The sequence below is a fragment of the Megalops cyprinoides genome, chromosome 1 (assembly GCF_013368585.1).
Source record: "Megalops cyprinoides isolate fMegCyp1 chromosome 1, fMegCyp1.pri, whole genome shotgun sequence".
NCBI lineage: Eukaryota > Metazoa > Chordata > Actinopteri > Elopiformes > Megalopidae > Megalops > Megalops cyprinoides.
The window spans coordinates 49,513,113-49,540,350 of record NC_050583.1 but is presented as its reverse complement, the minus strand read 5'-3'; the positions used below and the strand labels follow the sequence as shown (position 1 = coordinate 49,540,350).

General features: G+C 48.5%; 2 protein-coding genes across 5 annotated transcripts in view; one reads left to right on the top strand and one right to left on the bottom strand.

The window, feature by feature from the left end:
- The window catches only part of LOC118777007 (LIM domain-binding protein 1-like), a 36,470-nt gene extending 31,581 nt beyond the window's left edge, over window positions 1–4,889 (bottom strand). For all 4 annotated transcript variants that reach the window (XM_036527724.1, XM_036527742.1, XM_036527698.1 and 1 more), the window contains exons 1-2: window positions 4,708–4,889; window positions 1,986–2,116 (exon numbers count right to left, since the gene is read on the bottom strand). In XM_036527724.1, coding sequence (XP_036383617.1) covers window positions 1,986–2,013 — 28 coding nt within the window. In that variant the 5' untranslated portion in view covers window positions 2,014–2,116; window positions 4,708–4,889. The remainder of the gene's footprint in view (window positions 1–1,985; window positions 2,117–4,707) is intronic.
- A 7,912-nt stretch (window positions 4,890–12,801) lies between these two features.
- LOC118789253 (peroxisome proliferator-activated receptor gamma coactivator-related protein 1-like) lies at window positions 12,802–27,084 on the top strand. The gene is made up of 14 exons (XM_036545599.1): window positions 12,802–12,895; window positions 16,015–16,140; window positions 16,321–16,473; window positions 16,680–16,766; window positions 16,874–18,695; window positions 19,242–19,295; window positions 21,744–21,804; window positions 22,812–22,858; window positions 23,233–23,965; window positions 24,521–24,724; window positions 25,309–25,393; window positions 25,891–26,012; window positions 26,339–26,490; window positions 26,810–27,084. The coding sequence occupies exons 1-14, from the start codon at window positions 12,815–12,817 to the stop codon at window positions 26,908–26,910; spliced, it is 3,828 nt and encodes a 1,275-aa protein (XP_036401492.1). The 5' UTR covers window positions 12,802–12,814; the 3' UTR covers window positions 26,911–27,084.
- Window positions 27,085–27,238: the final 154 nt, after the last annotated feature.

The window sequence follows — 27,238 nt, the reverse complement described above, 5'->3', positions numbered from 1 at the left end:
AGCTGGGCCCCGCTGGCCTCGGTCAGCGGCTGGCGTGGAGGGGGGGGGGCAACGACTGCAGACGCTGATGTAGGACACGGCCAAAATAGGGCCTGCACCACCTGGGGGGCCTGGATGGCCAGCCGCCAATGCAAGATTTGATACGGGAGAGAGGGGATGGTGACATCTCAGCTCCGTGACCCCGAAATCGTCCCCCTCCCCTTCCCCTTTATGGTCCGAGGGGTCACCACCAAGTGATGTTCCTGATCATTCCTGACCGTTTCACGACCAGCTGTATCCACACGGGGGTCTCTGTTTGTCCCCACCCCTCTACCCCATGCGCCTGCCATGCAGGTGTGTCCCCATGGTAACAGGAGCCATCTACATAAACTTCTTGTTTTGTCAGGGTAGTTTGGGGGGTGTTGGGTAGCAAGCCCAGATCCTTGTCTTCTTGTGAAAGCTGATCTCCCCTGTAAAGCCAGGGACAGGACACTCCACTGTACTTGCCAGCTTGCCTCAGTTCCTCGCTACAGATCCATCAGGACAGGTCAGGTTGGGATAGGAGGTTCATTTCCTGGCCCTCAGAACTCAGGCCATGTGATTGTGTGATTGGTCAATATTGTCTCCATGGTGTTAGGGACCAGGGCTCAATTCACAGCGGCACAGGGATGAAGTTTCCTGGTACTGATCCATTGGAACAACAATGTAGTCTGCTCTGCGTCTCCCAGTTCACCCTTTCCACCATCTTGGACCCCTCCCTGTTGCCCGACACTCCCTACCCACAAACCCCTTCTCTGGAATTCTCCCACGATCCCCAGTTCAGATCCCCTGTGCAGAAGAGCAACACCACATGGCACAGGCCCTTGGAAACTTCTGACTGTCCACAGGAGTGAGGTCAGAGTTCACCTCACACTGGCAGATCAGACCTCAGTTTGGAAAAGAGGCGAGTCCTTCTTCACAGACACCCAAATCAGACCCAAAGGGGAGAGAAACACCCACTTCAGCACACCTGTCGATTCCTCTACCGGGACTCTAGAAGTTTTAGTTGACTCAGCACAGTGGTGAGCTGGATGACCTCACAGTTTCTAATCTAAATGCACTGAGGGGAACCCCTCTTCAGCTGTCAGTAATTCTGTCATCAGTTCCTCTGATGAGACCACATTACTGAAACAAATTAGCCAAACAACATATGCACACAAATATAGACTCATTTTATCCCTTCTAAGATCTTCTCTTTTTAACAACCAAAAATGAAGCAAAGGGGTCAGCATGTTGTCCAATCAAAACAGAAAAAAACACACAAACAGGAAAAACAAAGAGAACAAGCACAGAGCCCTCTGCCACAGAGTCACAGCATAATGATGTCACCGGGTGACAGATAATCAAAGCCAGCACCACGCGCACACACACACGCACACAAGTTCTCATCAAGAGCACAGCTTAAGAGGCACCCCCTCTACCTGCCCCCCCCCACCCCCAAATCTGCTCTCTACCTGGGTCTCCACGTTGGAGGAGCTCAACCTCCAAACACACACTCTCTCAATCCCCCCACTTAATCTGTTTCCCATTAAACCCAAAACATCAGCAACCACGACAACCGTGCAACTTTCTTCTTCTCCAGATGACATCGCTCTCAAACTGCCAAAACTAAGCAACAGCCCTTATTTCTTTAACTAATTTTTACTTCTTGTTTGTCCCACTTTAGATTTGTACTGTTCACAATAACAGCCCCCAAAACTAAACATATATATGTCACACATAGTTCCTCTGTGAAGCATGACACCCACAGAAACACATAAACACAGATACATGTCTCTATCTGTATATAACATATACACATCCACGCAGTGTTATGTGTCTTTAAATCCTCCCCTGTGGGTAATGGCAGAGAAGCTCCCTCAGGCCTAAACGTCTCCGCAGCACCCTGCAAACGCAGCCCAGCGCAAACCCACACACACACACACACACACAGGCTCAAAGAGGAGAAAAATGCTGTGGAAACTCACCGGGGCATGCACAACCTCCTACAGACATCTTCTCGCATGTTTGTCTCTCTCTCTGAGCGGAATGGTGGTGTTCCCCCAACGCGCCGTTAGCATGGACCGCTTCAGAGGAACAGGAGGAAGGGGGGGGGGCACTGGAGGGGAGGGGGGGGGAGTCGGGGGACAGAGAGAGAGAGAGAGAGAGAGAGAGACAGAGAGAGGAAGGGACCGAAAATCAGACACACACACACAACACAAGGGAAAAAAAGAATAAAAAAAAAAACGAAGGAACAGGAGCTCTCCGAGAAGCAGGAAGGAGGAATTATATTCCTGTGCGAGCTGGCTGCGCCTTCGCTCTCATTAGTATGCAAATTGCAATACTGGTGGGAGGAGAGTATGTGAGAGTGAGAGAGAGGGAGTGCATGCGTGCGTGTGTGTGAGAGAGTGTGTGTGTGCAAAAGAGAGGGAGAGGGAGAGAGAGAAACAGAGAGAGACAGAGAGAGAGAGGGCTGTCAAAGTGACCTGTGAGACAGATTTCAGAGAATAACAACCATGTGATGTAGGTTTTTTTTCTCCTCTCTCTCGCTCTCTCTTTTTTTTTTTTTTAAAGATGTACTGGCTATTTTTGCCTGCCGCTGCTGTGGGAGATGAACAGTCTGGAGGGAGGCCAGTGGTGGAAGGTCTTTCCTTGGGACTCATTACTGTTCAGAGCTGCCCCCCGCACACACATACACACACACACACACACACGCGTACACACACACACACACACACAGTGCAGGTCCAGGAGCTGCTTAATGCTGCTCCCTGCCTACCCGCTTGCTGGAGTCTGTCGCACAGATAACCCTTCCAGGAGTGAGACACTACACTGCCTGCATGACTGCCCCCCCCCCCCCCCCGCCGTCTCCCCCCCTCTCCCCCTCTCTCCCTTCCCCTCCCCTCCCCTGCCTCTCTCATTTCAGTCATTTCGCCCACCCTCCATCTCTCTCTCTCTCTGCCACTCACTCACTCTGCCTTTTTTCCTGCAGATCTGTTGCGCTGAATAGGAAGGCATAACAGCAATGTTGGCTACTTCGCCTTCATGCATGTGTAAGGATTTTAAAAATTAGGTAACCCGCTGGGGTTGAGGGCCACACTTGGGAGTGTGGATGTTTAGTGCACAGAGTACACTAAACTCGAAGGTTATAAATGTAGCCCCCCCGACCCCATGCACCAGACTTCAGTTTTTAACCCTCCGTTGACTCCATAGCTGGAACTCTCGACTCTCCATGGGTTTTGACTTTAGCCGGAATGCAATCTCGATCCACGTCCCTCAATGACCCCCCCGTGTTCCAGCTAGTCGGCCCTGTATCAGCTCCCAATTGATCTCTGGGCTCCTAATTTGGTTCACCCTCTCCCCTGTTCACGTTCTGTCCCTTTCTTTCTCTCTCTCTCTCTCTCTCTCTCTCTCTCTCTGTTTCTCTCTCTTCCCCTGCTCTCCCTCTCTCCTCCATCAAGCGTGTGCTTCGCGAACCACAGAATCTCACACTTCACTGAACCCCGCACGCTTCCTGTCAGACCTCCTTTGTGGTCTCCCTGCTGATCTCCCCCCAGCCGTGGACACCGAGCCGTCTACTGTTGCACTGTACACACCTGAACTTTGTTTTTTCTTGTGCTCTGACTACCCTGTGGCTTTTTTAACATGGATCTTTTGAAGGCTATGCAAAGACAAACAAGAGTATAAAAACTCAAAATATCATAAAATATATTGATACTCTCGGCTGGTGACCAGCTCCATATCGGCCAGACAGGGAAGAAAAAGAGGTCAAAAGGCCATGCATCTCAACCGACACATTTTTAGTGACTGAAGACCCTGCCGTTGGGGGAACCCTTACATTCCCTGACCCTCCTCTTCCTCATCTGAAATGGCTCTCTGTCCTTGTTAACCCAAAATATTGTACTCCTCAGCCCGTGACATTTCACATTGTGCCCTAAAAGTTCCTGCATTCCTTCATATTACACAAGAAAAAAAGCGAGGGAGAGAGGAAGGCTGATATTAAACAAGAGCAGTGTTTTGGAGGGGAGGGTTGAGTTACTGTGGTTATGCGGTTCTGTGGTTCTGGCTCTTTGTTGTCAGAGGTAGAGGGGGCTCTGCTGAGCCGTGCTGAGCCCCAGGAAATGCACCTTACCACTGACTGCACAATGAGCTCCTCTCTCACTCTCCTATTGACACATACACACACACACACACACATACGTATGCTCACAGTGAAAACAAAGAAGGTCCCTCTCTCTCTCCTGTTGTCTCCCTCTCCCTCTCTTTCTCTTTCTCTCTCTCCCACACCAACAGCAGCTCAACAGTGCTGTCTAACTACAAGCTCTGCACCTGTGCATGCACATGCGCGTACACACACACACACACACCATGGTAATCACCCCCTGATCTCATAACACACTGACCATCAGTCCAGCTCTGTAAAGGGCTTTATTGGGATCTCCTCTCTTACCCCTTTGTATATGCACAAACACACACACACACACACACACACACACACACACACACACACACACACACACACACACACACACACGCACACACACACACGATCGCAGAAGCCCCTCTCTCCCAGCCTCCCTTACTGTCCAGCCAGCGGAAAAGTCAGCGGCAGAAACAGGCTCGTCCAACAGAGACACAATAAAAACACCTCAGACACACACACACACACCCTCACGCAGGGACGGCAACCCACCAAACAGCAACAATTACCTGCGTGGCACGTTACAGCGGTGATTAGCGTCCACCTGGTGATGTGACGTCGGAGCGGCGCTGGCGCGTCTCTCGGTTTTGTCGGTCAGCCTCTGAGCGGCGCGGGGGACGACGCTGCGCACAGCTAATTATCGTGAAGGGAGGAAAAAAAGGAAAAAAGAGAAAGGAGGAAACAGGGAAAGAGAAGGAAGTGGAGTAGTGAGAGCAGGAGGAGGGGTGGTGGTGGGGGGGTGTGTGTGTGGGGGGGGGGGGGGGGGTGTTGGGGGGGGGGTTGGTTCACAGATCCCCAGGAACAGAGATGATGCGGAGCCAGAGAAACTTCTCCCGCCGACACGCGGTACCCGGGAGAGAGAGAGAGAGAGAGTGAGGGAGAGGGCACCATCACCATGGCAACGGCGGAGCAGCAAGATAGCACCGGGGGCACCACTAGGCAGGGCGATGCTCTTCCCCACCCCACCACCTGCCTCGCCTCGCCTCGCCGAAATGCACAGCCACAGCCGCCACTGGTTCTCTCCCATCCCCACGACTACCCCGTTAACTCTGTGTGCCCCTGAACTCTAGCCTGGACAGTGCCAGTGGTCAGGTGGCCAGCACACTAACCCCCCCCCCCCCCCCCCCAACACATACCCACCCTTAACTGCTAAGCCATCTCCTTATGAGAGAGAACACAATGATTTTTCCCTGTATCGTCTCTGTGAGCCCATGTGAAAATGAATGTGGGAACTGCTGGCCTTAATATAGGCCACATATGTATGTGCAAATACACATACATGTTTATGTCTGTCTTCTAAAATACATTTATAGAACATGTAATTTTACTATATATCCTGGTTTTACATGCTGTTACATATAGGTAATGGTATGGAATACAATCAGCAGCAATGGTACAACATATTTTGACATATATTAAACATCCTCCTTGTATTTTGGATTTAATGTTTTTAACTTAACTGAGGTTACTTTTCAGGAAGAAAAGAGTATCACGTACAGTGTAATTACTCTGGATTCCAAAACAGCTTTTAATGGAGCTTGGAACTAGCTTTGTTCTTCTCATACATATGATATGACTATTGTCTACAGTCACCTTGTGAAATAAATAAAGGGTTAAAGGGCACTTAGAGCTGTTCCCTAAAACAAATGATACACTTAGGAGACAGACAGACAGACAGACAGACAGATAGATAGATAGATAGGTAGATAGTGTCGTGGAATCTCACCTTCTAGGAAGAAACTTCAATGATGAAACAGAGTCAGAGTGCAGTGGGACAATTCCGTGTTTATTCTGAAAGCTCTCAGGGGAAAAGTCATGCAACAACTCGCATAGAGAAGTCAGAGCAATTCCAACTTTCAGTAGCATACATCACAATTTTTCTGTGGTGATAAGGCGTGCAACTCTCAAATAGATGCATACGTCACTTCTAGGAAGTATCCAGGCACAAAAGTTATGTGTTTTGAAATATTCTGTGGTTAGCAGTTAATTAAAAACTCCCTGAAATACATTCTTTTAAACTTGAGCCAGGTGAAACCATATCTATTGCTGACCGGGCACGGCCTGTGTGCTTCCTTAGACCCACACAGGACAGAAACCAGTCAAGATAATCTGCTCCGCTCAGGAAAGATACAACATCCTTAACATTTCAGGAGAGTACACAGAGGGCTTTGTGAAGAATAACATCTTTATGTATAAGTTTTATACATGCAGGTAGAAACAAAGAGTACAAAATGATCACACAGAAGGCACTCAGCTTTCACAATAGATAGATAGATAGGTAGATAGATAGAAAGTTTCCTGGAAAAAGCCAAAACTATTTGAAAATGAACCCAGCTTTGTATGACAGAGTTACACAAGTGCCTTGTGGGTTTTGAGCCTCAACACAACATTTGTGGATTGATTTCAGTGCAACTGCCAGTTGATGCAACACTTCCTTGAAGCCGTTACTCAGAAGTGCATTCTGATTACATTGAGTTCTGGCCAAAGGCAATGGCCCTTCTGAGGCTGAGTTATAACGCCCTGGTATGTGCAACCGAACACAATTTTTGTTTTCTCACTGAACCACCCCATGTGCATTTCATCAAAGAGTCTTTTGTTGGGATATTGTTATACTGGTTGAGTAAACATTTGAAAGAGGTCAGAGTTGCAATCACGAATCCCACAATGCTGTCTTTGGAAAACAGTTAAAAAGCTATCAGGGCCACATTGCTTGTAACCGGGTGAATGTTCCATGGCGAGGAGATCTGTGCTCCCTCAGCGGTGTAGTGAACGTAGTACATCGCCGCTGTTAGACTCCATTGCTTAGCCGCTCAAGACTGGTTGAGGTGCCCTCCATATGACGTTCAAAAGAGCGCACGCAGGTTTTCAGTGGCTGAGCTGTCCTGTCTCCGTGACTCCGTCTGTCAATCGGCTGGTCCGTCTGCGCAGCTCCCCGGTGACTGCGCGACTGCGCAGCTGTGATGCAGGACATCGACTTCACTCAGATCCTGCAGCATTCTTGTGTTTGCCATTTCCTCTGCGCCCCCACATGCACTGCTGATAGACACTGCCATGCACAGGATGTCAGACCCACCATTTTCTGCATCTCTGCATTACACTGAAATGCAAGAAAGATGTATAGAATGCTTAGTGGGTTCCTGGGTGTCTTGGCCAAATTTAGAGTCTTTCAGCCTGGCCAAGTAGCAATGCCCTGGGTTTAGTTTATATCGTGCTTTGATTTGGCAGCACCTCCTTTAAGTTGTTACTGGTTGAAAAGGTGAACTTTGCAGTAATTTGTCTGGGCAGTTTTCATATGTGGTGTTCTCCTTTGCATGTATTTACATTACATTACATTCATCTAGCATATGCTTTTATCCAGAGTGACTCACAGCGCAAGAGAACAGAAGTGTATCCATTCAAATTAAATGAGCAACAGTGTCACACCAGGCTAACAGCACTCCCAGAAAAGTGGTTGTGAGCACAACACCTTCCAAGCACTACCACAAGTTAACTTGTGCTATCCTGAAACTAGACAGCCTAGAAAACTAAAGGAAGTCAAGGACATACTCTGACATATGTCACACAGTTACTAGATCACTGTATCAGTAATACATCGTGATACTACAAGTAAGTAAGCGGCAATTAAAAGAAGTAGTAGGTGTTAGGGGGTGGGGATTGATGAGCTGAGATAAATAAATAAGAATCAGAAGCAAAACTTTTAGGGGTGGAAAAGAGCTGTGAAGACTTGGTGAAATCTTTCACAGATCACGTTTCTTGATAGGGAAGCTGTTAGCATGCTTTTCCACTATTTTCTCTTAAGCTACTCTCTAACTCTCTAAGTGACCAGGGGTTAAAATTTCCATTTTCTTACAGTTTTCCAGGTTTCAGTTGTGGACAATCAAATAAATCTGAGTTGATCAAGCAAACAGCCAACTGATCATCTTGCTGGGGCAAAGGGACAAAAGGTGAAACTGGGGCAACTCTCCTCAGGGTTGGAAGGAGGGACACATGAAGGAGTAGCATTCACCTGTCCTGGAAACAACTGAAATGTCTTTGTGATGTGTTTTGTAATGTATGTTAATTGTTTTACACCATGAGATGTCTGTATAAATGTTAACCATGTCCCTGAGTGGCGGTGTTTTGGCCAGCATCGTTAGAAGGCGGAAGAGGGCTTCTCCCCACTCCATGCCATAGGAGGGCTGGGCCCTGACACTTCACCCTGACCCAGCTTCTGTCGTTTCCAGAGAGTGAACAGGGCAACAAAGATGAGCAGGAATCACACTGCAAACACACCACAGTCAAGAAGGGATACATGCCTCTCCTTTTCCTTCTTTCTTTCTCTTCTTGTCTGAGGGGTAAAAGGAGTTTCCTGCCAAATTCACTGAGGCCCCTAGTGAAGGGGAAGTAGAACAGGCTTGGGGGGGGGGGGGGGGGTTTAGTGGGACACGACTGCCTTCCAACCCCCCCCCCCCCCCCCCCCACCTCCAGCACGCCTTCCTGTGTGGCTGCAGGAGTCCTGGAGTAAAGAGTGTCGCTGGCGGAAGGTGACCCAGTTTAGAGGGCCTGCCTCACTCCCCCGTCCCTGAAGACGTTTTTGGCCCCATTTCAGAGGGTTTATGTTCGCGACGGCAATGGGGTGGGGTGGGGGGGGGGGGGTGTGTGACACATCTGAGTGCTGCAGTAGGAGAGCCACAGTTTCAGTGCCACTGCTCAGATGCAGGGTGACACCAAATAGGAGAGAGAGAGGGAGGAGGCCTGTCCTGAGCTCCTCAGCATTTCTGATAATCTGATTTTTAAATATTCTATGGCGTCAAAAATCAGATAATCAAAAACAACCTCCCTGCCACTTCCCCCAACCCCCAAAACATTGCATAAAACTTCTCTTTTTCCTACAATAATGACTCATTGCACTCACTCACATTCACTCACTCTTTCAGGAAAGTGATGAATATAAATTGGCTCATTTTATGCAAGGCTCCCCATCCTGAACACCGAATGACTGCTTTCTAGACATTTTGTCTGTTTTACAGCTGATTTATATGTATTCAGGACCGGAGTAATCAATTAGTGATCTGATGGTCTAACATTCAAATGTCCAAATATACATTCTCATGTATATTTCTCATGTTCTGCTTTCCTCGAGGTCTGTGTCTTGCCTAGGGTGACCATATGTCCTCTTTTTCCCGGACATGTCCTCGTTTTGGGTCCTAAAACATGCATTTCTAAACGAGGACATGTCTGGGAAAAAAAAGAGGACGTATGGTCACCCTAGTCTTGCCTATCCAATCAGATGATATCATCAGATACAATGCAACATCCTGTGGGGGATCTTGCATTTGTGTGTGTGCATGCGAATCTCCAGGCACTGATGTACTGAACACGGGGTGTGTATCAGCTTCAGATGGATCTACACAAACACACAGGTGCAGTGTGTTTTTGGGTCCCTGCAAGCAATCGCCACATCAGACAAAACGTCAGCAGGACTCAACAGGAACCCCGCTCTACATTATTTAGGGAAACCGGAGAGGCTGGACATGTAATTAAAACGGGTGCGAGTGCGCGGGGTTCGCACTGACGTGCACCTGACAATTAGAAAAAGTGAGACTTGGAGCGGCTCCAGACATCCGGGAAGAGGGATGAAGATTGAATTGAGTTTTTCCCCCCTCCGATTGGGTCGGGTTCCGATGTGGAATATGTGCTTTGTCTCTGTCACATTGCTGTAACTGAATGAAAGCATGGCTGAAGGTTATTCTCTAAAGAAAGTATTTTAGTTAACCGTCTCACTGTAGAGTGAAAGCTGAAGTCTGTAGCTTTGCCTGTGGTTCACACAGGTTCCACACCATCTGCAGTATCCAAGTTATGTGTGCAAAGGCAGGCGGAATTGATTTCTGTGGGTATCTGTGAAAAAGCCTTCCTGGGCCTGAGGTTATATTACGGATTATTTAAATTAAACTATTTGAATGGACCATAGCCCGTTTAGTCAAACATTCTTCAAATACAGACAGAAATGAATATGAAGTATTACATTTTTTGATGATGTCTGTGAAGGAGGACCTAATGTGAAGGGAAACCTTCACCTGTTCCCCAAAACTGTTAATTGTTTGTCAATTTGTGAAATGTTTTTAACAGGATTCTTGTCTTAACAATTCCCACCTTTCCAATATTTGAGCTCATGTTAATCAAAATCATCTGGACAGGTTATTTGTTTAATTGTGCCAGCCATTGGTTAAGGGGCCACACCTGCCTAATCGGATGCTCATTAAGTACAGTTGTGTGGGTACTGCTAGGGCTGGCTTTTTGCTTCAGTTATTCGGCCTGTATGCTCGTGGCTGGACCTTCTGATTGTTTTTGTTAAGTCTTCTCTGTTATGTTTCTATTTTTTGGTGATGTGTCAGCCAACTTCTTTTTAAATGTCTTTCACTGAATTGTGTTTGTGACACTGTAAAACCAAAGGCAAAAGAGCAGCGATGAAAACAGATGTTTCACACAAATGACTGAGCAAATGTATCTCCATGCAAAACAGATTGCTTCAACAAATGCAGTCTTCTGCAGCACAGTGGCTAAATATTCAGTATCATAAATTGACTTATCTCTGAATCATTAGGCTTACACCTAAATCTGAAACACAAAGTTCAGCAACATTCAGGAGCCTTAGGTAAAGCACAATATCTATCAGTTTAAACATGAGGAGAGTTTTGATTGTTTTATCCTACGTAAGGTACCTTAGAGCTGTGGAACGTCTGACGAGCGGCACATTGGGTTAGTTCATGTACCCCGGTGAGCCTGTGACGCAATGGTACTTCCAACCTGTCTGTCGTACTTGCGGACGCAACAAGGCGCAAAAAGCAAATAACACATTATGCTAAAACATAAGGCGTGACATGTGACACGTAAGCCCCTCCGCTGTGCAAACGTGTCAAAGGATGTCCGACAGAGACCAGTTTTCCTGTTTAATTGAATGCACCAGCAGCCTAGAGGCCAACCTGTAGCCGTAGTGCCTCCTGCGGCCCTTCAGTGCCTTCCTGTGTGGCCCCTGTAATGAGTGTAAATGGAAAACTACATCCATTAAGAGCTGGATTCATACGATCATTAAAACGTTTTGATCCCGCGATGTACTTCAAACTAGTACCTACTACTGTACCGTGCACAAGCAAGCTGCGTTCAGTTGAGCAAGCTGTGTTCAGTTGAGCAAGCTGTGTTCAGTTGTCTCTGTTACCTGCCCAGAGGCGTAACACTAATGACACTGGAATGCTTGATGCAAAATGCTCATTTTATCTCGCCCCTCTCTCGAGTCCATTGTAACATAACATGTTATGTCTGAAAACATATTTACATTTACATTTATTTATTTAGCAGATGCTTTTATCCAAAGCGATGTACAAAAGTGCATGCAGTAAGTATAGCGACAGTACGGGGACAGGATGTGTACAGTTCCCCAATGAGACAGTAGTTCTCAGCTGAGAGCAAGGTCTGTTTGAGGACACAGTACTATCCAATTTGTACAACTACAGGGTATAGTAGTTGTAGAGTCTGAAGAGATGCGTCTTCAGACCACGTCTGAAGGAATGGGGTGATGGAGCTGTCCGTAGCGGGACGGGGAGTTCGTTCCACCACTGGGGAGCGATGTAGGTGAAACCATACCTTTCTATTCATATGAGAGATGGACAGAAAGTGAAACACATTTGACATTTACGAGGACAACAGATTAATCGGATTTTACAAGTTTGAAAGCATTTTTACTCTGATCGTCTGAGGATGACTCTGGAATGGAAGTTTTGGTTAAGTGCTCAACAGAATAATTTTGCTAGTGTGGAGGCGTGCAGCTTCCGCCGCTAGAGGGCGTTCTCTGACCGTTACATAACCTAGACAAAATCAATGAAGAAACATGCAAAACATGGTCACGTTTCCACGTATTCTCTCAACGGACACCTCGGTGGACAGTTAATGAAGGCACCTCCATTCATTTTTTTTAAATCAGCAGACTGCTGTTTCTGGTTTAAATTGGTTTTATTAGTTATTTAAAGAACAATCCCCAATAAGTTAGTACTTCTGCAGTTGTGTAGCCCAAAGAGCCGATGCAAAATCACCTGTCTTCACAAAAACGAAATCACCAAAACTGCGTGAAACGTTCTGGGGAAAAAATAATGCCCATTGTGACAGCATTTACACAACACAAGCAAGCGGGTCCATCCTGTACCGCGCCTCTTTCTGTTCTTTAATAGCGTTTTTTTTTTTTACTTCTCCTACAGCAAGTCACAGGCGCGCCACCTACTGTAGTGGAGTATGGAGCACAGATTCAGATTCACATTTTTACCGGATCGTTAATACCTGACGGCCTGCGCCCTCTGGGCAGAGAAATCTGAGCCTTAATCGATAACATTTCGTCGGGAACGTCGAGGGGATCATAGCAGCCCATACAGATGAACGCGATGACTTAGCCCCTCATACCCAGAGCCATGCAGAGAGACATGGCTCTGTTCGTACCCACGTGTTACGGGCGGGTTCGACCTCTGACCCCTCTGCATCATTTTGCCGGGAATGAAAATACCACGTGGCTCACGCCGGTGATGCTGCTTGGTTCACATTTTTTTTTTTTTTTTTTTTTTTACCGTTGAGCTCAATGATCGAGGCTGTAAGATGGCGGCGCGGTGGGGAGTGGGGGAGGACTGTTTAACCACCGGCAATATGGAATTTTTCTCAACATATGCACTCGATCAGGTATGGTACTGATAAGTTATTATTTTTCCCATGTCATCGAAGTAAAAATATGTCTATCGCTGTTTCGTTGGCGTGGATAAGTGGCGTTAAACGGCGGCGTGTGTCCGCAAGTGACACGTGGATGCAGTGAGTAATGCATGGTTGCTGGGAAAATGGAAGGGAAAAAATCTACACGCATTGTTTTGAGTGGCTAACGGTACAGCTTTAGATAGCCGGCTAAATGCTAAGCGGACAAGTAAAATTGCCGAAGATTGCATATTGATTTTGTGACATTTTGGAAATTCGTGTTGTTGTCTGTCATAGAAGCTAAGTAATTAGTAACTTGCTGGCTAGTTACTAGACGTGTGAAAATCTGATAGACCCGCTCACTTAGCTAGCTGTCTTGCTCGAAGTAGTCGCTAGATGCTGGATAGACTAGCTTGTTAATTTTATCCAACTTGTTGATAATTACCGTTTACAACGTTAGTCATTTCTTCTTCAAGTTTGAGATTTGAGTCTAAGATGTATTTTCGTTAACGTTATCGGACCTAGCTGTGTATTGTTTTTGGGTTAGCTGTCTGGCATTACTAAGGTAGCTGTATTGACTTAGCCAGTGTAGGTAACGCTACATTGTCGTTCATCGTAGGACTGACAGAGTGTAATTAGCAAAAGTGTCGATATTCTTCATTCTTGAACGAATAGGTGTGTACATAATGCTAGTTTGTTTGCTGCGTGATTCAAGCAAAGTTGTGCGCTAGTGATAACGTTAACAACTTCCTGTTACTCAGAGTGTGCATTACATGTTTTGACTGATTCATTCAATTCCACACGAGTAGTGTTTACTTTTTATGTTGTTCTTTCAGTTTTGGTCAGCTTAGTAGTTTGGTCTGTATCGTATTCCTGTCGATGCTCTCTAGTTAATTGGAGTTATAGTCTGTCACAGTTACAATTTATTTTAAAAGATCAGATTTCTTGACAAAGAAAATGCGTGTTTGTTATATTTTTCTATCCTACGGCCAAAGATTGGATCTTTGTGTTGGCTGTTTTTAGTTTTATTTCCCTATTTCCTATTAGTATTAAAGTATTATATCTTAGAAAAAGTCACTTTTCAACAGTTTGTGAACACGTGGAGGAATTGTGTTTGCCAGTGATCAGATAGGTGTCTAACTTAACTACTTTTAACTGACTTATCCTGTAAAAACCTGCTAACGTGCAACTCAGTGTTGCGTTGTTTTATCACAACGGTAGGAAAGCTAAATTTTCAACCAGGCTCACCTGTTGGCTTTATAGCTGACGCATATTCTCTCTTGGGTTGTGATCGTTGTTGCTTGGTAGCCACCTAGAAATAAGACGATGTGGATCTAACCACACAGGACAGGGTTTAAGATAGAGAGGAGATATTCTGATCGGTATGTGGTTCATTCTGTTAAGTGGTTTTCGGTAAGACTACACCTCATTTTACTCTTTCAAAACTGAAATCAGTTGAACCAGTGTCGTTTATCTGTAAACTCTGTTTAACACACTTAACATGGTCATGCTTTCAAATTAGATCCGATGTTCGCTTAGGGTCGTCAAGACCGGAAGGGGCATCTGCAGCCTACGGCATCTTTTTTTAGACTGAAATACTGTATATACAAAATACTGTGTTGCAATTCGTAATATTATCTTCCTTTCTACATATTTGTCCAAGCCATGTTTACGTCAAGTATTTTAATCTAAGCAGTGACACGTGGTAGCGGTTAATTCAAATGTGATTTGCGGATCGATTGAACTGACAGACTGAAAAAACACGTGTCTGGTAGACAATGACTCTTCAGCACTACCCGTAGCACACAGGCTTTTTGCACTCCAAAAGAGCGGTTCCCCCATCTTTACTGCACGCACGGCTTACTCCAGCTGTCAAACAGCTAAATTAACTATTAAAATATTGTAACGCCTCATGTTAAATTCTCTGCTGCGAGTATGAATGTCATCTGGCCCAAGCAGATTAAGGCACATTTGTCGAGGTATTAGGCGATTGGGGGAAGTACAGAAACATATTTGTTGATAAATTATATTCACATATGCGCATTTACTTAAAAAGTACATTGGATTGGTCTCTAATCTTCCAACAGTGATATTTGAAATGAACGGCTGTCCGGTTGCTCCGAGAAGGAATTGAGCGATTTGCTTAGCTGGCATATTACGTTTTAAAGGACAGGTCCATCACATCCTGAATTTTGATGCTAACACTTAACACAGGGTGAATAAATTTTTATTAAAATTTAGAAACCGTGTGAGATGCGATTTTTCGCCCAAATGTAGCCTACACATTTTGACAGGCATTAATGAATGTATTGGAACATAACGGAGCAAACGAATAGGGGGTTAGTCTAATCCGCTAAGGACTTTCGGATAGTTTTCACATCTGCCCTGTAATACCCTACTAGCTCCCTTTAATCCACAGACAGGTGCGAACCCCTGAAATTCTCTGATAGCACCCTTTAATCCACAGACAGGTGCGAACCCTTTCACCACCCACCCCTATTGGCTCTGTCCCTGGCTGCTCAGCCGTTCAAATTAGTTCAGACATGTCTGGGCGTGTCTTTATTATGTTCCTGATGCATAACGTGTGTTGTGCTCAAGTGGCGCTTAACCTGAATCGCCCCAATAAATAAATGGATAACATTTAAAAAAGAGGGGTGGGGGGTTCCTTCGGTGTTAAATGTTAAAAGCGCTAATGCCTGCAGTTTAGTTTCCTAGATCTAGGTTGAGGATATCATTGCTTATGTGCGCTTATGTTTTTTGCTATAACCTACCATTACACACAGTGCTTATGTAGTTCTCCCAAACAGATGGGTCATTTGAATTCATGGCAGAATTCATGGGTGGGATGGGGTGGGGATCCAAAATTCAGGAATCCAAAACCTCACAAGGCTCTATTTTTTTCTTTTTAAAATTCTCTGGAATGAAAAGGCAATGCAGATGGGAGTCTCATTGTTTGCAGATTCAGCTGGCTTTGCCTAAGGGCCCTTGCCCTCATTGGTCAGCGGATGAGCTGTGTGCCGCTGCAGGCTTATTGGACACAGTTGTGTGTGCAGGCCGGGCTCCTTCTCTCCCACTTCCCTTCCTGACCTTCTGATTCTGTTCGTTTCACTTAGGGCGGTCTGTCCGAGGGTAGTGATGGCCTGGCCCAGCTGGAGTCTGGGGGTGGGTTGGAGTCCTTCCATGGCAGTCTGGACCCTTCCATCTTGTGTATCTTCGAGGACAGCACTTCTACTGGAGAGGTGAGCCCGTTTGCCTTGGGCCCACTTGCACTATGGACGTCCAGCTTTGAATGATGACCTTTAAATCAGTTCTTCTTTAAATACAAGGGTCTTTGACTTGGAGTTCCTGTAAAAGGCAATGTAACATTCAGTTCTTCCAGTAAAGCTGACAGAATTGTTTTTAAACCCTCTTCTTTGAAGGCCAAAAGCCGATTGGATGACGAGAGCGAGGCGACACTCCTCACAGCTCTAACCGAAATACTTGACAATGTCGATGACGAAAACCTGTCACCCTTCGACACTCTGCCAGACTCCGACCTCTTCTCTGGTCAGAAGGGCCGGGAGCAGTCCCCGGTGAGTTTCCGAAGACACGGACAACCAAGAGTTTACCTCCACTGACAGCACACAAAGGACTTATTAAGCTCATGGTCTTGTTGTAGTAATATGTATTCAGCCGAAGCTTTGGTTGTGCATGTCATGCAGTTTTAATTAGAATAAGTATGCTTGGGGGCTTGAGGAATATGTGCTGACCGGGTTTGTTTTCTTCCGCTGCATTCCAGCTGAGGAGGCTTCTGAGTCTGGCAAGGTCACCCCCTTACAGAGAGCCTGCCCGTGGCCCCAAGTCTGCCTCCTTCACCACTGGAAAGGTAAGGCTTTCCCCCATTACCTGTGCATTCATGCCACCGAGCGGGTGATGATTCTGTGTCTTCCTCGATGCTGGGAGTTGACAGTAGGGTTGCTATGCCTTTCGCAGTCAGAAGGTGTGCACCAGAAGGCCAGGGTCCCCCTCCGAGCCCCGGATACAGCTCTGCAGAGGAGCGACGGAGAGGAGGAAGAGGAGGCAGGCGGCAGCTTGGGGCCATGTTCTGAGAGCGACGAAGACCCCGCATCACCTGAGGGAGGTGTCCCGCTCAACCTGGACCAGGACGGGGAGGGCGTCCCCGTGTCCCTCAGCGACCTTGTCAGGCACATGCACCCCTACTGCCTGGCGGTCTCCCTGGAGCCAGGGGAGACCGAGGGCGGGGCCCCGCTGCTGCCGGAGGGGGGGATTGTTTTGGAGGTGGTGGACCGGGGGGAGCAAGGGGAGCCCATCCTGGCTGTCGCCCCGGAGCTGACCTTCCCAGAGGCACTGCCCACTGAGGATGGGGCGGCGGGATTTGAGCGGGGTGTTGCGGAGGAGGAGGTCTTTCCGAATGCGGGAGCGGTGAACAAGGGCGCTCCCTACCCAGCACCAAATCCTGAGGAGGGTAGCGAGGGAGCGAGCGAGGAGCGACCCAAGGGGGACACCTGGGAAAAATGCCCCACGGGTCGCAAGAAGAAACGGAAAAACGGAGAGGACAAGGGCGGTGGGGAGGGGTTGGAGGAGGAGGAGGAGGAGGAGGAGGAGGGCCCCGTGGAACTCCTAGAAGCACCCAGTGAAACAGCCCAAACACTGAAGCAGAAGAAGAGGGTCACCTTTGCACCTGTTTTGACCTCCTTCCTGGATGCACCGATTGATGATGGCAGTCAGAATAAAGAACCGCTACTCTCAGCTTTGGGTGAACAAGAGGGAGCCGTCCTGGGAAAGCCAGCCAATACTGGCTCTGAGGAGAGAGTATCCGACACTTCCATGGCAATGGATTGCAACACAGCCTCTGTCCAGGAGGGGGCGCCAGCCTCCCAGCAAGTTGATCCCAAGCCCAGGCCCCTCAGCCTGCAGCAGTACCGGATCCTGAGGCAGCAGAAGAAGCTGGCTCCGGTGGAGAAGCAGGAGGACCACAGCACCAAGTGGCCAACCCTCCCTGAACCCCCCACGGAGCTGCCCCCCATCCCCTGCCTGCTGGAGCCCCAGCATGTCCAGCATTCCAGGAGGTGGCCCCCCCAGCCAACCACCAGAACTAGCCCCAATACAGCATCCACTTGGCAGCCTGTGGGCCCTGCAGCGCCCCCTACTCCCAAAGCTCTGCTGGTGCCTCCAGGGTCTGTGGTGTCCTCCAGTGAGGCTGCTGCCACTTCAGCTAGACCTGGAAGTGTCACCAAAGTCATGGAAGGGTCACAGAATCCATCCTGCAGTCCCGGTTTGAATCCAGCCCCACTATTGGCTAACTCCTCCAAGTGGCCTGACTCCAAGAACCGACCTGAACTCGGCGTCGGCCAACCACAGAACCCTACTGCTGCTAGTCACCAAAGTCCTCCCTCTGGTACCCATCCCCCAGCTCTTGCTGCCAGCGGACCTGCGCGATGCAGTGGTGTCACAGAGGGGATCCCAGAGCAAGGGCCACTTGGTCACCCGGGGGCTGGTCTCTCAGTCAGCATCCCCCCACAGTCACACGCACTTCCTGCCGAGGCTCTGGCACCTCATCCACCAACCACCCAGACCACAGCACTGACTCAGAAACCGCAGCCCAGCCCCTGCCCTACAAAGAAGGGAGTCCCTCCCAAGCACCCTCCCATCCCCGCTGCCCCGGTCCCTGGCCTCGCTGCCCAGGGGAGGCCCCCAAAGGTGGCCCAGAAGAACCTGACCCCAGTCCAGATGCCATCATCAGTGAAGAGGGGCCCCAAGGAGAGGATCGCCTGCAACATCACTAGTGACATTGGTAACAGCACGTTGTTTTTGTGGATGTCTGAATGCTCGCCTTTTCAATAAAATCCCTTGTTATCCTTCAAGACATCTGCCAAAGAAAAAGGAACTCTTTAAATTTCTAATTAGTGTATCATCTGTAGGTTGTGACTCTATTTTCGCTAATGTGCCATACTTTGAACATACTTGATCTACCAAACTGCGCAGTGGTGTAACGTTGCAGATGGTCATCCCATCAGATAAGGGTCACTATTACATTTTAAGGCTTGCAGTAAGATTTGTCACCTTTGATGGGCAGGAACATCTGTTAAGCAGAATGTAAAGTAATGGTTTATCAGCTCACAAGTTAATTACAGTGGCTTTGCTGAGATTAAGTTACAATAGTGAGTTTTTTTTTTTCAGGTTAATGTGGAGATCCATCTGATTAATGGGATTCTCTCTAGAGTCACTGAAAGGAATACCCCTTTGTCCGTCTATGCTCAGCAATGCCCCATTTAAAGATAAAGATAGAGGGGAGAAAGTGCTATCAGGACCTAATGCAAATCTGGTCTCCGGTTTGCAGGAATTGAAGCCACTGATCTAACAAGCCTGCTTGAGCAGTTTGAGGAGACTCAAGGTGAGTGTATGGTGCTTGTTTTTCCGTCTCTGGATATTAGCTGTGTCTGTTGCTGTAGTCTGTAGGTTTATTTGTACATTTCAAGTAGCCGAGCCTGAAGGTTGACCCTTTAGTTCCTTTGTCATGGGTGGAGATGGCTGTAATGTCAAAAAGCCATTTCTGCTCCATTGCTGACAGGGAGTGAGTTGATGTAGTTCTCATTTCTCATTTTGCACAAGTATTTTTACATATTTGTTTGAGAGTTTGCGTAGAAGTGGCCTGACTGGTTACCTGAGCTCAAAGCGTGTTTTGCACTGTTTGGAAAAGATTCTAGAAACTTCAGTCGTCGGTGTTTGGCAAAGCAGCATGTGTGTCATTTAACTTCACCCATGATGCATGAACCGGGGTGACCTGAGGAGGCGCTCTGCTCCAGCGATCTCACGTGCTAGTATTTGTCAGCTTGACACTGACTGTCCGGGATGTTCCAGCAGGGCCACCAGAGTGCATTCCACCGTGTCCCCAGTTAATAATTGAGAGCCTTGTTTCTCTGCAGAGATGACAGAACTATGCCGATGGTTTTCATTGTCTCAGTGGTATGGGCGGGACATGAACTTTGTCTTTTTTGTATACTGTATATTTGCCGTGGAATCCACGTTTAACCACTTTATGATTTTGAGAACACTGGGATGGGCTAATCAGTGTGGAATTGGCATGGAATCGCTGCCATGGTGACAAAGCTGCTGCGTTCAAACCGGTTAGTTAGGGTGGTGTCTTTGGCCCTGGCCCCGGAGACCCGATCTGGGTGCCAAGTTCCAGCTATATTCATTTTGTTAGGTGATTGGGGCGTTAAGTGCTGCTGGGTTGCAATATCTTAATGCAATCAGTAAGCTGTCAGCACTGCGTGACAGGAAATTATTTTTATTAATGCATGTACTAACCTGTATACAGTTTTTAAAATATAACATTTGCAAAACCGCAAATTAATCTTTGTCAGTTTAGCCAATTGCAAGTCTTATCCCCAAGTTGTTTGAGGAAGAAATTAGACTTGAGAGGAAGTATCTTTATATGCTTTATACAGCTCTCTGGTAGCACAGACACCCGGTCTGCAGTGTGCTTCTGTCACAGGGGACTCCCAGCAGGTAAATGTCAAGGGAGATGAGATCACAGATGGAATTCAATTAGCAGCTCCGCCAGATGAAAGCCAGCATGTGCTGGGTGTCCCTGGGGCAATCATATTTGCATTCAGGTATTTGCCGGACACCATTACCCAGAATGCCTTGCCAAGCAAAGGTACGTAAGTGCATATAACAAGGCCACATGATCAACAGTGAGAAAACATCCAGAAAACATTAGAACGCATCTGAACATGTCTATATCTTTTATGTTGCATCCAGTGACATACTATACAAAATACAGGTAAATGGTCAAAACTGTAACAACAAATACTGTCATACTGTAATATACATGAAAAGGCAAGATCACAGTGCTGAGATAGATGGACCCGATAGGTTGCAGTCTGAAGAGGTGGGTCTTCGGTCCGTGCTGGAAGATGGCCAGGGACTCCACTGTCCTGACCGCTGTGGGAAGCAGCAGGGTTGACGGATAGTTGGGGAGGTACAGTGAGGAGCAGGTGCAGAAATTATGCGTCTCTTTAAGAGAATGTGCTGAGTGGCTGGAGCTTCGGTCATGTGACCTCGCTGGCCAGGCTGTTGTTCATTCTGCCCTGTTCACATGTTCATTTTAGCTGCATGTGCTGGTTCTTTGTCCCGAGGTTGCACTGGCTGCGTTGGGGGTACATTCTGGGGGGGAACGGGGGCCCCCAGGTATGTAGTGACCCCATGTTGAGGTTGATCTGGAGGCACACAGATGCAAGCATTCCTGGAGCAGAGGCCTCTGAGGTGCTGGGAAGGGATTTGAGCAACATGTCTGCTGTTCACTTGACTCTGAACATAAATACAACGAAAATTAAAGTTGGCTTTCATCTAATTTTGTTTCTTATTGTGAGGACCAGTGATCTCAACAAGTCATTTTCTGGTTGGTGTACCTCTTTGCCTTTTTCAGGTCGAAGCTCCTGTCAGATGCACCTCTCTGGTTGCAGTAAGCATGATGAGGGATATCGCCCTGACAAAGGCTTAGGCGTAGTCAGCTTAGTGATGTTTATCTGTTATGGCTATTTTATCCAGTGTGAGGCCCCTGACTTAAGCTGAGGTTAGTAATGAACTGCAGATCTTGTCAGTTCATGCAGCTGTGAGCCAGTGAAGAAGTCCTAAACGGATGTAGTCATGTTGTGATAAGCGTAGCTGTGGTGCTGTGTTTCACCTCATCAGATGAGTCTCTGTGACCCACATCTACACTCTGGGTGCTTTACCACCCTTCGCTGTTTAGGACCATGAGATCCTGGGGTCCCCCGCACCTCATCCCCCATGTCCTGCCCAGTCAGTTCATCCCACCTTCCCTTTTGTTTTCCAGCCAATGAGAAGCCGGGGGTGCCAGAGGTCTGTGGTAGAGCAGCCGCTGTAGGAAGCTCCAGGTGAGTAGAGGAGCTGGCTGGAGTCACACTGCAGCTCTCCCACACACAACACCCCTGCACTGCTCCAGGTGGTACATTCTGCTCTCACCAAGACCTGCCGCAAGCCCAAGAGACGACCAGCTGGACTTGAGAATGATGGAGGTTGGGGGGGGGGGGTATTAAGGACTGCAACTTTGGGGTGGACAAAAGCCTTGCTTTATGAAGTTATTAGGCTATATCCAGTGTTCACTCTTCTCTGTGGCACCAGGTGATACATAATGTTCTCCCTAGCACTGAAAATGGCATAATGAATTTCAGTTTTTTTTCCCCACAGTAGTTCTTGTATGAGGTTTGCTAGGCTTTGCAGTCACATGGGGTCCTCCTCTGGCCTGAGTCTCCTCAGAAGTAATATAGAAAAAGAAGTGGGTAACTCACCTTTTGGTCACTGAGTAAGATAAATTGGGCTCGCTTTTCTCCTGCCAAGGTGTGCTCTGTCCTTGATGTTGTCCTGCTGGGCACCGCTACACTCAGCAGAAGCGGATGTCCATAGTGTTCTTTGGTTCATTAAAAGCTGAAGTCTGTCCCTAATCGCGGTGGAGGTCTGTGGAAAATAAACCGGGCCTTCTGAGTGGGTTGCTCAACCGGCAGAACCGGTTGGCAGTGGGTGAGCGGTGACTTTTTGTGCAGACTTATTTTGAAATAGCCACCGCAAACGCTCAGGGACAAATGCATGTTTAAACTGCTGTGGTGTTGGGTTCGTGGGCCTCAGGCCTCTTTTTGTACATATATTTGTGTCTGTGTGGCTGGCATGGTGGTCAGTCCCCCCGAAGGGCCCCACTCTGCCTTTAGAATTCATGGTCATGTCTCTCATGTTTTTTCTTTTCTGTGTGATTAGCACTCTGTGTGTACTTTTCACATTGCAGTGCAGTGGTGTTTCTGTATGTGCGGACGTAGCCAAGACAACAGAGCATTTTGCGGTGTACGGCTGTCGGTGGCTTGAATAACGTTGTCACTGTTTGTGTCAATAGCTTGGAGCAGCAGCGTCTGCGAGGCCCGGATTTAGGAAGCACCGCAGGTGAGTCAAACCCCCTGTTCTTTCATCTGCTGCATACTGCAGTGCTTCACATCACTCCAACACACACACACACACACACACACACACACACACACACACACACACACACACACACACACTCGCAGACATCTCCTCCACTCAGTGCATTTTGTTCGGAGTGCTTCCACGGTGTCCAGGGCCTCCCACAAATAAGGTGGCTCAGAACCCTTGCATTTATGCGTTTCCATGGCAACAGAGGAGCATCTATTCTCTGCTCTTGAAGTTTCTGCCCATTTTAGACAGGGATGGGCAGGAACCAAGGCTCTTGAGGAACCAAAGTAGTCGGCTCCCCCCCTCACCCTCTGCCTCTCTGCCATCCTGCCTCCCTTCCCCAGGCCTCACCCCTCCGGCCACCCCCCCGCACCAGATTTGGAAGCCCCTCACCCCCGTGGCACTGCTGGGGAGGACCAAGCAGCCGGAGGGCCTGAAACCGTCACCCGCCAAGGCCATCCAGATCATCAATCCCCGGCCACTGCCGGGCAATGGCAAGCCACGCAGCAAGTGCCCGCTGGCTGCCACCCCTTCCCAGCCGGCCACACCCATAGCGCTGAAGGAGGCTCCAGCCTTCATGGACCATGACTACTGCCTGCCCCCAGAGGGGCCCTCAGTCACCAAGCGTCAGCAGCCTGTTACTGCAGAAAAGTCAGAGGGCCCCTCTATCTCTGCGGCGGCCAAGGGCATTAAGCCCACAACCCCTGGCATCACCACAACCACCACCACTGCACCCGGGAAGTTTGTCACCCAGCCTCTGGATCACAGGACTCTGGCAGGCTCCGTCCTGCTCTCCCCAGACACCTCCCCCTGCAGGCTAGAGGCCGACACTGCGGCGTCTGCGGAGAGGGGCCCCAGGAACAAAAGCAGGGGCGCCCTCCGCTTCTTGGAGCATTCCCCCAGCCCCCGCCCTGGGGAGAGGGGCCGGGCGAAGAGGCGCTACCGGACGCGGTCGCCCAGCTCTGACTCCGGCAGCTCTGGGTCCAGCTCACGGTCCTCCTCAAGGTCCCAGTCCAGTTCCAGATCAACCTCCCGGTCCCATTCACGTTCCAGTTCACGGTCTCCGCCCAGGAAGAGGTGGGTAGCAAGGCTGGCTTCACATGGTGTGTGTGTGTGTGTGTGTGCACCCGTGTGCACTGGGGCGCTTTCAATTTACTCACACTTCCCTATTTTAGAGGCACCACTCTGATTTCTTTCCCACCTTGTGCTTTTGATACCAGTAGCACTGGTGTTTGTGGGGTCCCCTCCACCCTCTCTCTGTCCCCCGTTACGTTTCCCCCCCCCCCCCCCCGGTGTCCTGCACTATTGACACATGCACATGTGATCTGCTTTCTGTTAGTGCTTCTGTTCGTGCAGCCGTATTATATGCAGTTATGTGCCTTTCTTTTGGAAGTTGCTCTGGATCAGGGTGTCTGCCTAGTCAGTGGACGCAAGTGTTGTTCCTGGTTTGGTTTCCTGCTCCTAATGCTGTGAGAAGGAGAACGCAGCAGTCTTAACCGGTCCAGATGGTCAGGATCTGGCCTGTAGGCCTGTGCGGACTGATTAATGCAAATGATGTTGCGAGTTCTGACTCTCCCTCTCTACATCTCTCTCTCTCTCTCTCTCTCTCTCTCTCTCTCTCTCTCTCTCTAGGTTCCGTTCCCATCGCTCTGACAGCAGCTCCAGTTCATCCTCGCGCTCCAGCTCCCACTCTCTCTCCCGCTCCCCGCACCGCCGCGACCGCCACCGGAGCCGGGGCTCCTACGTCGGCACGCGCCACAGTTCCTGGAGCCGGTCGCGATCCCGGTCGCGATCCCCCCAGGACCGACGCCATCGCTGGTGGAGGGGAAGCCGCAGGTCGGTGTCGGGGCTTCTTCTGGAAGAACTGTATCTACAGGGACAATTCCCCCCCCCCCCCCCCCCCCCCCCCCCCAGAGGTCTAAATGTGATTTCCCCATGCTAATCTGACATTGTTTCAACTGTTGTAATGCCCAGGTTATGACTTGAAAAGGCACCTGAGTTGTGTGTCCACTGAGAAAGTGAAACCTAGGGAAAGTGTTCAGCTGGCCCCCACAATATTGGCGTTCTAAAGACTTGTTTTCGAGAGTTGGAAAATCTATGTTTGCTAGCTCCAGAGAGGGATGGCTGGGACTCGCTGATCCTGGATCAGTGCAAAGCGGGAATTTGGGAAACTTATTCCAGGGTGGAGGATAAAGTGCGAACACATACATGCACGTAAAATGATTGTCTCCAGGTAGTCAGAGCTAATACTGTAGATAATCCTTGATGTTCTAAGAAGGGTGGTGGTTTTGATAACAGAGCCTGGAGATAAGGATGAGCAGCGCGTTACGATAAGGTTTAACCCTTTCTGATCAGCACAGGGCCAGAGGCGCCGGCTGGATGGGTGTACTCACGGTCAGCTTTGCTCCCTCTCTCCGCAGCCCAACGTACAGGTGCAGATACCGCTACGACTCCCGGGAGCGCTGCCGGTCCCAGGATGTGAAGGATCGTAAGGAGAAGGCCATTGTAAGCACGCGCTAGCGCTTCCCGTCACTACGATTTTAGCGCTTTTTGAATGGGAGCACTTATTTTACATTCACACAGACACCATGTAATTTTAAGCCTGGGGAATAGGAGGGCCCTCTTCTTAATTTTCCACCTGTTTCATCATAAAAGGGTGGGGGGGTAAAAAAAAAAAAAACAGGTCATAGCTCAACTTGGCTGAATGGCTAATCATTTCATTATTTTCCTTTTATTACGCAGAGATGATTTTCTGTGAGGGTCTTTCCTGTTGAAAAAGCAGGAAATAAATTGAAGGTGGTGCTGATTGATAAGTAACCCCATAATCCTTCACCATATGCGATTTGTAAAAAGGGTGCAATGGCGGGCGTTGCGTGTTATGTGTCTCAGACACGTGTAAGTGGTTGCAGGTGCCAAGCGGAATAGAGGGAACGTTGGAGGGGAAGGAGGAGGGCCTGAAATTGATCCTGTCTGCCTTTTTTTTTGCGGGGGCTTGAATACAGGAAGAGCGCCGAGTGGTGTACGTGGGGAGGATTCGGGGAGGCATGACGCGCAAGGAGCTGAAGGAGAGATTCTCGCAGTACGGGGAGATCGAGGAATGCACGCTGCACTTCAGAGAATACGGGTATGTGCCGTCTCTCCACGCTCTCCGTGCTTCTGTCATCCGTGACCTTAGGGCAGCCGCAGATATTTTCTGTGGGTCTCGATTCGCCCAGCGGCCACTCCTGTCTTGTCCAAACTCCACCTGGGCATTATCCCTTGGTGCCAGTGTGAACCAAACACCTTTTAATTAAAAGAAAATGTGACATTACTGGGCTTCGTTTTCTCAACCCATCACAAGAGGGCTTGTAACAGGGTTTTAATATTTTGTCTTTTAATATTAAAACCAACTTTATAAATTGGACGACAGAATATTTCGTGAGTTTATTGAGCGTCCGCGTTCTGTCACAGGGACAACTACGGCTTTGTCACCTACTACAACACGAAGGACGCATTCACCGCCATCGAGAACGGCAGCAAGCTGCGGCAGTCAGACGAGCTGCCCTTTGACCTCTGCTTCGGGGGGCGGCGGCAGTTCTGCAAATCCAGCTACGCCGATCTCGGTAAGCTCTGCTCCGCTTCCTGCCCGTTGTTTTCAGCCGTCCTCAGTACCTCCTGTTATCCCTCTGTGCATTTGCGTGCTCCCTCACGCAGAGCTGCTTGCATAGCTTACATACCGTCCAGTTTATACAGCTGCACATTCATTGAGGCAAGGCTGGTTATGTACCTTGCTCAAGGGTACAAACGGCAGTGCCCCAACCTTGGAATCGACCCGGCATCCTTTGGGTTCCGAGCCCTGCTCCTCACAACTACGCCACACCGTGGTGCAAAAGGGGGGTAAAAAAAGGAGCATCGCTCCTCTGTTTTGTGTGTTCGTTTCAGATTCTAATCGGGACTTTGATCCGGTTCCGAAGAAAAGCAAATTTGACGCGCTCGACTTCGACACTTTGCTCAGACAGGCCCAGAGGGGGTTGAAGAGGTAACAGGAAGAGGCTGCACTGCAGAGGGAAGAGGAGAAGCAGGAAGAGGAGGAAGAGGAGGGACAACCGTGTACTTACCTCAGAGCTGGAACACCAGCTCACACCTTCAGGCACTGCCTTTTCACCGTGGATTTTCTTTTTTTTTTGTTTGTTTTTTTTGGTCTCCCCTGGTTTCTTTCTAACAAGCTTACACCTTCTATTGAAGTGGAAAATTTGTAAGAAAAAAACGAAAGAGCAAAAAAATGGAATAAAGTTCAAAAACGTTTAAAAAATCCAATTGAAGAGCTTTTAAATAAATAAATAAAAAAATATTTAAATATTTGACCATTTG

What these genes read in the sequence shown, in the direction of transcription:
- LOC118789253 (XM_036545599.1), top strand. Translation starts at nt 12,815, where the DNA reads ATGGCGGCGCGGTGGGGAGTGGGGGAGGACTGTTTAACCACCGGCAAT. An exon ending in AGGGCCGGGAGCAGTCCCCG is followed by an intron (nt 16,474 to 16,679) that starts GTGAGTTTCCGA and finishes GCTGCATTCCAG; the next exon opens with CTGAGGAGGCTTCTGAGTCT. An exon ending in ATCGTAAGGAGAAGGCCATT is followed by an intron (nt 25,394 to 25,890) that starts GTAAGCACGCGC and finishes GCTTGAATACAG; the next exon opens with GAAGAGCGCCGAGTGGTGTA.